Source organism: Loxodonta africana, chromosome 4, assembly GCF_030014295.1.
Source record: "Loxodonta africana isolate mLoxAfr1 chromosome 4, mLoxAfr1.hap2, whole genome shotgun sequence".
NCBI lineage: Eukaryota > Metazoa > Chordata > Mammalia > Proboscidea > Elephantidae > Loxodonta > Loxodonta africana.
The window spans coordinates 175,988-186,942 of record NC_087345.1 but is presented as its reverse complement, the minus strand read 5'-3'; the positions used below and the strand labels follow the sequence as shown (position 1 = coordinate 186,942).

The 10,955-nt window shown below is 59.1% G+C and overlaps 1 protein-coding gene across 1 annotated transcript in view; it reads left to right on the top strand.

Moving 5' to 3' along the window:
* Positions 1-1,401: 1,401 nt before the first annotated feature.
* SHANK3 (SH3 and multiple ankyrin repeat domains 3) overlaps positions 1,402-10,955 on the top strand; it is a 47,415-nt gene continuing 37,861 nt past the window's right edge. Inside the window, exons 1-7 of the mRNA XM_064283236.1 lie at positions 1,402-1,467; positions 2,575-2,683; positions 2,788-2,939; positions 3,023-3,190; positions 3,304-3,420; positions 4,528-4,605; positions 5,871-5,937. Of these exons, the coding sequence (XP_064139306.1) occupies positions 2,593-2,683; positions 2,788-2,939; positions 3,023-3,190; positions 3,304-3,420; positions 4,528-4,605; positions 5,871-5,937 (673 nt within the window). The 5' untranslated portion in view covers positions 1,402-1,467; positions 2,575-2,592. The remainder of the gene's footprint in view (positions 1,468-2,574; positions 2,684-2,787; positions 2,940-3,022; positions 3,191-3,303; positions 3,421-4,527; positions 4,606-5,870; positions 5,938-10,955) is intronic.

The following is a 10,955-nucleotide window of genomic DNA, read 5'->3' as shown; positions in this document are numbered from 1 at the left end:
TGAGCTGTGTGTAGTATGAGCTGTGTGCGTTGTGAGTCGTGTGTAGTGTGAGCTGTGCTTGGTGTGAGCAGTGTGTATAGTGTGTGCAGTAAGCAATGTGTGTATAAGGCATGTGCGTAGTGTGAGCAAGCTGTGTAAGTGGTGTGAACAGTGTGTGCCGTGAGCCGGGTGTGCCATGAGCCGGGTGTGCAGTGAGCAGGGTGTGCTGTGAGCAGTGTGCGGTGTGAGCAGGGTGTGGTGTGAGCAGGGTGTGCCGTGAGCAGGGTGCGGTGTGAGCAGGGTGCGGTGTGAGCAGGGTGTGCCGTGAGCAGGGTGTGGTGTGAGCAGGGTGTGCCGTGAGCAGGGTGTGGTGTGAGCAGGGTGTGCCGTGAGCAGGGCGCGGTATGAGCAGGGTGTGCCGTGAGCAAGGTGTGGTGTGAGCAGGGCGCGGTATGAGCAGGGTGTGCCGTGAGCAGGGTGTGGTGTGAGCAGGGCGCGGTATGAGCAGGGTGTGCCGTGAGCAAGGTGTGGTGTGAGCAGGGCGCGGTATGAGCAGGGTGTGCCGTGAGCAGGGTGCAGTGTGAGCAGGGTGTGCCGGGACCAGGTGTGCCGTGACAAGGGTGAGGTATGAGCAGGGAGTGCCGTGACCAGGTGTGCCGTGATCAGGTGTGCCGTGACCAGGGTGCGGTATGAGCAGGGTGTGCCATGAGCAGGGTGTGCCGTGAGCATGAGCATGGCTGTGTGTCGGGTGAATGTGAATGGTGCGAATGGTTGGAGGGATGTGTGGTGTGAGCGTGGCTTCTGTGTGGACACCCAAGTTTTCTGAAGGCAGACCTCCTTGCCTTACCTTCACGACGGTGGGCTCATAGACTGAATCAGATGGTCCTGACGGTCAGGGTGCTGGGCAAGCACAGTAAGCATTGAAATGGCATTATGGTCGCTGAACTTGAAGTTGCCTTGTCTCCATAGTGGCACAGGGGGTAGGGTCTGTTCCATACCAGGGAGGGGATGTCTAAGAAGGTGAGCCTGAAACTGGCTCTTGGAAAAGTAGGATTTTTTAGGGGACCCCGGACATGGGGATGAGACAGGAAGGGCTCACCAGGCTCAAAACAGCGAGCCAAGCATTCTTTGCCCCTTGCTGTGCCTGAGCATGGTGGGCCCTACCTATGGCTGTTGGCTCTGTGGCCACCATGGTAGGTTGTGTGTCGGGTGCTGTGTGTGGTCAGGGCGTTGAAGGGGTGCACAGTAGGGCTCTTGGGGGTTCCATACGGAGAGCGGGGAGACGTGACCATGGTTCTGGGCGTGCACTGAGTTTGTGGGGCGCTGTGGGGTGAGGGCTGGTGGCCTTGAAGGCTGTGCTGTCTCCTCCTCACTCAGCCAACGGACACTTTTTTTCTCTTCTCTTTACCTGAGCAGTTTCGATACAAGCGACGTGTTTACGCCCAGAACCTCGTTGATGATAAGCAGTTTGCAAAGCTTCACACAAAGGTAAAGGGGCAGTCACGGGGAGAGGACCCTGGAGGCCATCCTGTCCCTCCTCCTGCCTCCACATGGCCGGTGTCCCCCACCACTGCTTTTTACTAGCTTCCTTGTGGAGACATCCCTACCCCCAGCATCCCCCACCCCAGCTGGGTGCTGGCCACTATCCCTGCAGCCTCCGCTTGGTCTGCTTTTCCTGCATTCAGGGGCTCAGGTTGCCTGGCTGGGGGTGGCTGGAGGGCCCCGTGGTCGGGCTGAGGGTGGTCCTGTGATGGGTGTCAGTGGATCCCCCAGGTGCGTCCTGCGGCTTAGGGCGACAGCAATGGGCTGGTATTGGGGATGGAGTATACCAGGGCCCTAGCAGGAACCTGGATGGGAGACTAGTTGGCAAGCTCTGTTGTGGGTTCTGGCTCAGGTGTGGGAGGGGTCCAGTGCTGGGTTATCCCATTAATTCTCTTTGGGAGGTACTGTTCCTGCCCCCTTTTGCAGAAGAGGAAACTGAGTCACAGAGAAGTGAAGGGCTTGCTCACAGTTGTGCAGCAAGTGGGGCTGGGTTGATCCTGACCTGCCTTGCTCTGGGACCCTGGTCTTTATCTCTGTGCTTTCCCTGCAGTCACACCTGTGGGGGTGTCTACTGCTGGGTGCTACCCCTGGCTGGGGCTGACCCCAGCACCCATGCTCTTCGTGGGCACTTCACTGCAGTACTGAATGCAGGAGGGGGCTCGGGGCTGAGCTAGCTCCTGCCTGGGTGACTTTAGGTTCTTCTGGGCAGGGTAGGTCGGGGTGCTGGGCCAGGGAGGGGGGCCTGGGGTAGTGGTGAGATTGGGTGTGACTCACTCGGGGGGCACAGCCAGGGCACCCTGGTCTTGGTGTGGGCCAGCTGGCCAGGCCTAGGTCGACAATGTGTGGGTTTGGAGACTGGGCTGCAGGGAGGGCTTGGTGGTGTATGGACTGAGTAGAGCTGGGTTTGGGGTGATATGGGCGGGTGGCAGTCCTGACTGAGGGTGACATGGGCTGATGGCAGACCGAATGGTGGTCCCAAGACTGTCTGGAGGCAGGCAGGTGCGGCAGGAGGGCAGGCGGGGGTGTGAGCTGACAGGCCAATGTGTGCTCCAGGCAAACCTGAAGAAGTTCATGGACTATGTCCAGCTCCATAGCACAGACAAGGTGGCCCGCCTGCTGGACAAGGGGCTGGACCCCAACTTCCACGACCCTGACTCAGGAGGTAAGGTGCCAAGCAGGGAGGGGTGTGGGATGACCTCTCGGCTCCAGGCCTAGGAGGGGCTGGGTATAACCTTTGCTGTCCCCTGTCCCCTGCCCTGGCCCCAGAGTGCCCCCTGAGCCTCGCTGCCCAGCTGGACAATGCCACAGACCTGCTGAAGGTTCTGAGGAATGGCGGTGCCCACCTGGACTTCCGCACCCGGGATGGGCTGACAGCTGTGCACTGTGCCGCACGGCAGCGGAACGCGGCAGCCCTGACGGTCAGTGGGGCTCAAGCCTGGCGGGCATGTGGGTGGTGGGAAGCTGGGGCTCCCACATGGATGCTGAGGCTGCTTGTCCCCAGACCCTGCTGGACCTGGGGGCGTCTCCCAACTACAAGGACAGCCGTGGCCTGACACCCCTGTACCACAGTGCCCTGGGGGGTGGGGACGCCCTGTGCTGTGAGCTGCTTCTCCATGACCATGCCCAGCTGGGGGCCACTGATGAGAACGGCTGGCAGGAGATCCACCAGGTAGGCCCAGGGCTATGGGTGGGGGGCCCGGCTGCTGTCTGGGGCTGGGAATCCTGGCCCCTGTTTGTGGGTGGAGGGCTCCCGGCCCGTCCAGGACCTCCTCTCTCCTGCAGGCCTGCCGCTTTGGCCACGTCCAGCACCTGGAGCACCTTTTGTTCTATGGAGCCGACATGGGGGCCCAGAATGCCTCAGGGAACACAGCCCTGCACATCTGTGCTCTCTACAACCAGGTGTGCCTTCGTGGGAGCACCCCTGGTGCCCTCTGCAGTCACCGCAGCTGTGTGTGCTGCACAAGCTGTGTGCATGTCAGCGAGATGTGACTGTGTGGGTACACACATGTGCATGTGTGTGCATCCTGTGTGTATGTGTTTAGTGAGGCATGACGACACGTGTGTGTGTGCCTTATTCTTTACACGTACGATAAGGTGGGATTGCATGTATATATATGTGTGTTAATTCTTTGTGTACCTGTATGGTGAGGCATGATTACACGTGTACATGCGTGTGTATGTGTGCCTCATTCTCCATGTAGGTGTAGTGAGGTGTGACTGCATGTATGTGTGTTTGTGTGTGTGCCTCATCTTCCATGTAGGTGTAGTGAGGTGTGACTGCATATATGTGTGTGTGCGTGTGCCTCATCTTCCATGTACGTGTAGTGAGGTGTGACTGCATGTATGTGTGTGCGCGTGTGCCTCATTTTCCATGTACGTGTAGTGAGGTGTGACTGCATGTATGTATGTTTGCATGTGTGCGTCATCCTCTACGTGTAGTGAAGTGTGACTGTATGTACGTATGTGTGCACGTGTGCCTCATTCACCATACATGCGTACGGTGAGGGATTGTTGTGTACATTTAGGTGTGTGTGCAGCATTGAGCCCCCTTATAGGCATGACTCAGGCGTGTATTCTATACGGTGAGGTGTGATTATTTCTGTACCATATTGGAGACTTGTGTGCTGTGTGTTATTTGCTGTGTATGATGTCTGTGTCCTGCAGTGTTGTGGCTGCACTATAGCTTTGTAAACCTGTGTACAACACTTGTTTCTGGGCACACGCCTGTGTCACATGCACACCTGTGTTCTGAAGAACCAGGGCTGAATTGTACATATGTGGGCCAGGTGGAATTCTTTGTGTACACCCAGTTCTGCTTGTCCGTGTCACCTGTACACACTCATGCCCTGACGTGGGTGTGGTAAGTGTACGTGCACCTAACTGCAGACTTGGTGCCTGTTACTGTGTGGGTGTGTGCTTGGCCTGAGGCGCAGCATCCAGCCCTGAGCACATCTCTGGCCTGCACCATCCTGACCACCTCTGTTCTCTCTCTTGCCGACTCCCTAGGAGAGCTGTGCCCGTGTCCTCCTCTTTCGTGGTGCCAACAAGGATGTTCGCAATTACAACAGCCAGACAGCCTTCCAGGTACACGTGTTCCTGACCCCGGGAGGCTGCGCCTGGGATGCTCTCTCTGAACGTTGGTTCTCCCCTGGAAAGCGATCAGGGGGCCCTACCTCTAGATTGCACCAGGCGGAGTGCAGGCAGGAGGCCAGAGGGGTGTGTAAGGAGGTGTCCCTGGGGACAGTTCCCTGATCCCCTTCCAGGGAGAGAGGAGGGCCAGAAAGGGCAGGAGGCTCTGGGGAAGGTGACAAGGAGATGAAGTGTGGGCTGGCACAGGGACCAAGCGGGGATGTTGTGAGCTGTCACTGGTGCAGTCCTGGCCATGTTTCCTGAGTCCCTTCTCAGGTCAGCCAGGCTCTTGCTGGGGGATGAACTGGGGACAAGGTCCCTGATGGTGGGGCCTGGAGTTTGCTAAGTGGGGCCATGTCATAGGCCATCTGGGGGTGGACTCTGTTCTCTGTGGTGGGGAACCTTCAGAGGCCTCTGAGCGAGAGGGACCTGGCTTGAGTTAGGTCTCAAAAGGGCCAGTGTCATAAGAGGAGATGTGAGGAGGCTTTGAGGCTGCAGTGGAGTCCGTGTCGGGGGCCAGCTGGGTGGTGGCTGGTGTGAACCGGCATGTGCATGTCGCAAGGTGGATGTAGGCAAGGAAGTGTGAGGGTGTGGTGTGGTGGGGTTGTCTGCTGAGCTGGGTTGGGCTGGGGGCTCAGGGGAGGGCCCAGGGGCAAGTTAGGAGTTCCAGGCTGGGTGGTCGACGCCCCGGCTCAGTCCTGGAGGGCCCATGTCCTTGAAGCCTCCTCAATCCAGGCAGACTGCGCAGTGGTCATCCCAGGTGTAGGGGAGTTAGAAGAGGGCGTGTGCAGCTGGGGAGGAGGAGGAGGAGGAGCTCGAGGGCTGAGGAAGGCCTCCAGAAGAGCCTGAGAAGGATGGGGTGAGGTGGGGGGCTGGAGGCCTCTGAGCTTCTTGCTGGGACATCAATTACCCCCTCACGGACCTTGTAGCCCCAATTGGGAAAGATCAGCTCCTGTTCCCTCTGTACCCCGAGAGAGGCGGGTTTGTCTCAGGGGCCAGACTCTGGCCTGCGTCCTTCTTCCGCCACCCCTCTTATCTTACCTCGACGTCAGTGGTTCACCCCAGCCGGCCTCTGCGGGTCCCTGCTCTGGCCCACCCACCTGCTGTGTCTGCCGTGCACCTCCGTCCCCTGTGGCACACAGTAGGCCAGTGCTCGCGGAATGAGTGGTGTGACGTGTCCGCATTCCTCTCTCTGTCTCAACACCCACCCTGCCCCCCAGGTTGCCATCATTGCCGGGAACTTTGAGCTTGCCGAGGTCATCAAGACCCACAAAGACTCAGATGTTGGTGAGTCCCTCCCATGGCTGTTGAGCCTGGACTATGTGGTCACTGGGTTCCTGCAGCCTTGCTTACTTCCACCAGTCTGTGAGGTTGGTGGTCAGTGGTCCTGCAGGGTGCAGATGGATGGGATGGGGCATGTGCGGGGTAGACAGAGGTTTAGTGTTAGGGCCGATGCATCGTGTCGGGGCCAGCAGGGGTCAAGGCTGTGGCTCTCAGCCACTGGCCCTTGTATGCACGCCAGCAGCCCCCAGGGCACCACAGGGGCAAGTCGGAGTCCAAGCATGCACCACGGGGACAAGCGAGAGTCCAAGCATGCTCTGCGGGGGCGAGCCAGAGTCCAGGCATGCACCGTGGGGATGAGCGAGAGTCCAAGCGTGCACCGCTGGGGCGAGCCAGAGTCCAGGCATGCACCACGGGGGCGAGCCAGAGTCCGGGCGTGCACCGCGGGGACGAGCGAGAGTCCGGGCATGCACCACGGGGACGAGTGAGAGTCCAGGCATGCTCCGTGCGGGCGAGCCAGAGTCCAGGCATGCACCACGGGGACGAGCGAGAGTCCAAGCGTGCACCGCGGGGACGAGCGAGAGTCCAGGCGTGCACCACGGGGACGAGCGAGAGTCCAGGCGTGCACCGCTGGGGACGAGTGAGAGTCCAGGCATGCACCGCTGGGGCGAGCCAGAGTCCAGGCATGCACCGCGGGGACGAGCGAGAGTCCAGGCATGCACCGCGGGGACGAGCGAGAGTCCAGGCGTGCACCGCGGGGACGAGCGAGAGTCCAGGCGTGCACTGCGGGGGAGAGCCAGAGTCCGGGCGTGCACCGCGGGGACGAGCGAGAGTCCGGGCGTGCACCGCGGGGACGAGTGAGAGTCCAGGCATGCTCCGTGCGGGCGAGCCAGAGTCCAGGCATGCACCACGGGGACGAGCGAGAGTCCAAGCATGCACCGCGGGGATGAGCGAGAGTCCGGGCATGCACCACGGGGACGAGTGAGAGTCCAGGCATGCTCCGTGTGGGCGAGCCAGAGTCCAGGCATGCACCACGGGGACGAGTGAGAGTCCAGGCATGCACCGCTGGGGCGAGCCAGAGTCCAGGCATGCACCGCGGGGACGAGCGAGAGTCCAGGCATGCACTGCGGGGACGAGCCAGAGTCCAGGCGTGCACCGCGGGGGAGAGCCAGAGTCCGGGCATGCACCGCGGGGACGAGCGAGAGTCCGGGCGTGCACCGCGGGCGCGAGCCAGAGTCCGGGCGTGGACCGCGGGCGCGAGCGAGAGTCCAGGCGTGCACCGCGGGGGAGAGCCAGAGTCCAGGCGTGCACCGCGGGGGCGAGCCAGAGTCCAGGCGTGCACTGCGGGGACGAGCCAGAGTCCAGGCGTGCACCGTGGGGATGAGCGAGAGTCCAAGCGTGCACCGCTGGGGCGAGCCAGAGTCCAGGCATGCACCACGGGGGCGAGCCAGAGTCCGGGCATGCACCGCGGGGACGAGCCAGAGTCCAGGCGTGCACCGTGGGGATGAGCGAGAGTCCAAGCGTGCACCGCTGGGGCGAGCCAGAGTCCAGGCATGCACCACGGGGGCGAGCCAGAGTCCGGGCATGCACCACGGGGGCGAGCCAGAGTCCGGGCATGCACCGCTGGGGCGAGCCAGAGTCCGGGCATGCACCACGGGGGCGAGCCAGAGTCCGGGCATGCACCGCGGGGACGAGTGAGAGTCCAGGCATGCTCCGTGCGGGCGAGCCAGAGTCCAGGCATGCACCACGGGGACGAGCGAGAGTCCAAGCATGCACCGCGGGGACGAGCGAGAGTCCAGGCGTGCACCACGGGGACGAGCGAGAGTCCAGGCGTGCACCGCTGGGGACGAGCGAGAGTCCAGGCGTGCACCGCTGGGGCGAGCCAGAGTCCAGGCGTGCACCGCTGGGGCGAGCCAGAGTCCAGGCGTGCACCGCGGGGACGAGCGAGAGTCCAGGCGTGCACCGCGGGGACGAGCGAGAGTCCAGGCGTGCACCGCGGGGACGAGTGAGAGTCCAGGCGTGCACCGCGGGGACGAGCGAGAGTCCGGGCGTGCACCGCGGGGGAGAGCCAGAGTCCAGGCATGTGCCGCAGGGGCGAGTCAGAGTCCAGGCATGCACCAGAGGGACAAGAGCACAGCAGGGGGTGGGACAGGCCTGGACTTGCCCATCCTGCCCTTGGGTGTGGGGACTCGGGCTCCTGCTGTGTGAGGACTGAGGAGGAAGAACAGTGTGGTGCGGGGCTGTCCTCCAGGTGCCTGAGTCTCTCCCACGTGTGGGGTGGAGGAGCTGTGGGAGAGGCTGTGTCTGACCACGCAGGGGACTCCCTTTCTGATCCCTCTTGTATCCTTGCCTCGCTGCCTCTGGTTTTTTCTTGAACAGGCTCAGACTCCCCTTCCTGCCGCGAGCGCTAGCTGGAGAGGGTGGGGTAGGGGTCCACTTTAAAGTTAAAAATGACGGGGCAGCAGAGGGCAAACCGGGGTTAGGGTCAGAGCCCTGCTTGGTTCTCGTGTGAGGTTAGGCTTAGGGTTGAATTTTGACCTGGTGTTAGGGTGAAGGTCAAATTCCCTGAGTGGTCCCCTCCTCCAGTGAGGCAGGTACATGAGCCCAGGGATGGCTGGGCTGTCCATGGGCCACACACACTCAGGGCGTGGTGGACCCTTGGGCAGACTGTGTACGCTTGGCAGGTCTTGATGAGGGAATGGCTGAGCTGATGGGGCTGTGTGGGGTGGGTGTCCAAATTCAGGCCGGGACAGACTGTGTGAGGTTTGGGGTTTGGATTAGGGCGGAGGTTGCGGTGCTGGTCCAGGCTGCAGTGAGCCTGGCAGGACCCTGGTTTGTGGAGCATGGGGCCTCTTGTGCTTGTCACATGCCCAACCTGGAACAGCCGCTTAGGAGCTTTGTGCTTCAGTTTCTCTGAAGTAAAATAGGTTTTTTTGGTTACTTGTGTCCCCTTCCTATTTGGGCCTCCTGGGGGTCGGGGGCATTGGGTTCTGGCCAGAGGAAGGGCTGGGCAGCTAGGTTCCTCTGATCTGGCCTCAGAAGGCCCAGCTGTCCTTGTCTGGTGGCGTAGAGAGAAGCCCTGGTGATTCCAGGACCACCATTCCCACGGCATGCTGTGTAGCCACCCTGGACACTGGCTTTTGGACAGTCAGGTGGTCCTGGGGTCACAGTGGTTGGTCTGCCTGGCCCTGCGCCCTGGTTGCCCACTCAGGAGTCACTCATGTTTACTCAGACGAGACAGGTGTCACTGTGCTCTGGGGTTGTGCATTTGTGTGGACTCACTGCAGGCCCCATTATCTCAGTTTCTCTCAGCAACCCTGAGAGCTGGTCATTATTAGCCCTGTTTACAGAGGGGGAAACCGAAGCGCTGAGTAGGTCAGCGGCAGAGTGGGGCTCAGGAGTCAGTCGAGGTCATGAGGCGCTGTGGATTGCGTGACCCAGTCTCTGGGGGTTTGTACCTGGGGGAGCGGTTGGGGAGGCTCTGCTCCTATGCCTGCTGTCTTTCTTGGGGGCCGCCAAGGGGTCATGTGGGCTGGGACTCTGGGTCACCCTTCAGGGGACGGGACAGCTGCCTGGCCCCTTCAGGTCCCCCTTCTGCTCTCTCCGGCTGCTCCGCCGTATGGGCCCACACTCCCTCACACGCCAGGTACGTGTGTATTCTCTGGGGCCACCCCACTGCACTCATGATGAGAGCCCAGGAATGTTTCTCAGTGATGATGCGTGTTTTGTCACCAGGATGTTGTTAAAGCAGACAGATGGCAGGTCTGGGTGGGGCGAGGCTGCACTTCTCACCAGCTCCAAGGGAGAGCTGAGGCTGAGGACCAGGGACCACACTGAGTAACCGGAGTTTAGAACAGGAGTTGGGACACCACAGCCTGCAGCCCACCCAGCCCTTGCAGAGGGCTTTTTTTTTTTTAATTGTGGTAAAAAATGTGTAATGAAAATGTTGCCATTTTAACCATTTTTATAATTGGTTAAAGTGCACGATTCAATGGCATCGTCTACCTTCTCCGTGTTGTGCGACCATTACCGCTGTTTCCAGAAGTGTTTCATCACCCCTAAACAGACGCTCAAGTACCCCTTAAGCGGTCCCTCCCCATTCCCCCTCCTCACAGTCCCTGGTAACCTCTAATTTACTTTCTGTCTCTGTGGATTTGCTTATTCTGGATACTTTGTGAAAGTGGGAGCGTGTACTTGTCCTTTAGGGTCTGGTTTATTTTACTTGAGCGTAGTGTTTTCCAGGTTCATCCGTGTCACAGAATGTGTCAGGCTTCGTTCCTTTGTGTGGCTGGGTAACATCCTGTAGCGTGTGTATAGCACATCTTGCTTGCCGTTCCCCTCTTGATAGATGGATGCTTGAGTCGTTTCGTCTTTCGGCTACCGTGAGTAGTGCTGCAGTGAACGTTCTAAGTTCATTTTAAGTATTCATTGAGCCCCTGGTTTCAAGTTTTTGGGTGTACACCCAGGAGTGGAAGTGTTGAGTCATGGTAATTCTGTGTTTAACTTTTTGAGGAACTGCCAAACTCTTTTCCACGGTGGCTGCACCATTTTGTGTTCCCACCAGCAGGAGAGGTTCCAGTTTCTCTACATCCTTGTCAACACTTGTTGTTTTCTGGTAATAGCCATTCTGGTGAGTGTGAAGTGGTGTTTCATTGCAGTTTAGATTGGCATTGCCCTAGTGACTAGTGATGTGCATCTTTTCATGTGCTTATTGGTCATTTGTACATCTTTGGAGAAATGCCTGTTCAGGCCCTTTGCCCACTTTTTCATTGGGCTGTCTTTTAGTTGTTGAATTGTAGGAATTCTTTGTATATTCTGGATATTAAACCCTTATCAGTTTTATGGTTTCCAAATTTTTTATCTCATTCTGTAGCTTGTCTCTTTATTTTCTTAATAAGTTATTTGACGCACAAAAGTTTTAACTTTTAATGAAGTCTAGTTTATTTTTTCTTTTGTTGCTTGTGCTTTTGGTATTGTATCTAAGAATCCACTTTAAAAAACAGGATTCTGAGGCTTTACCCATG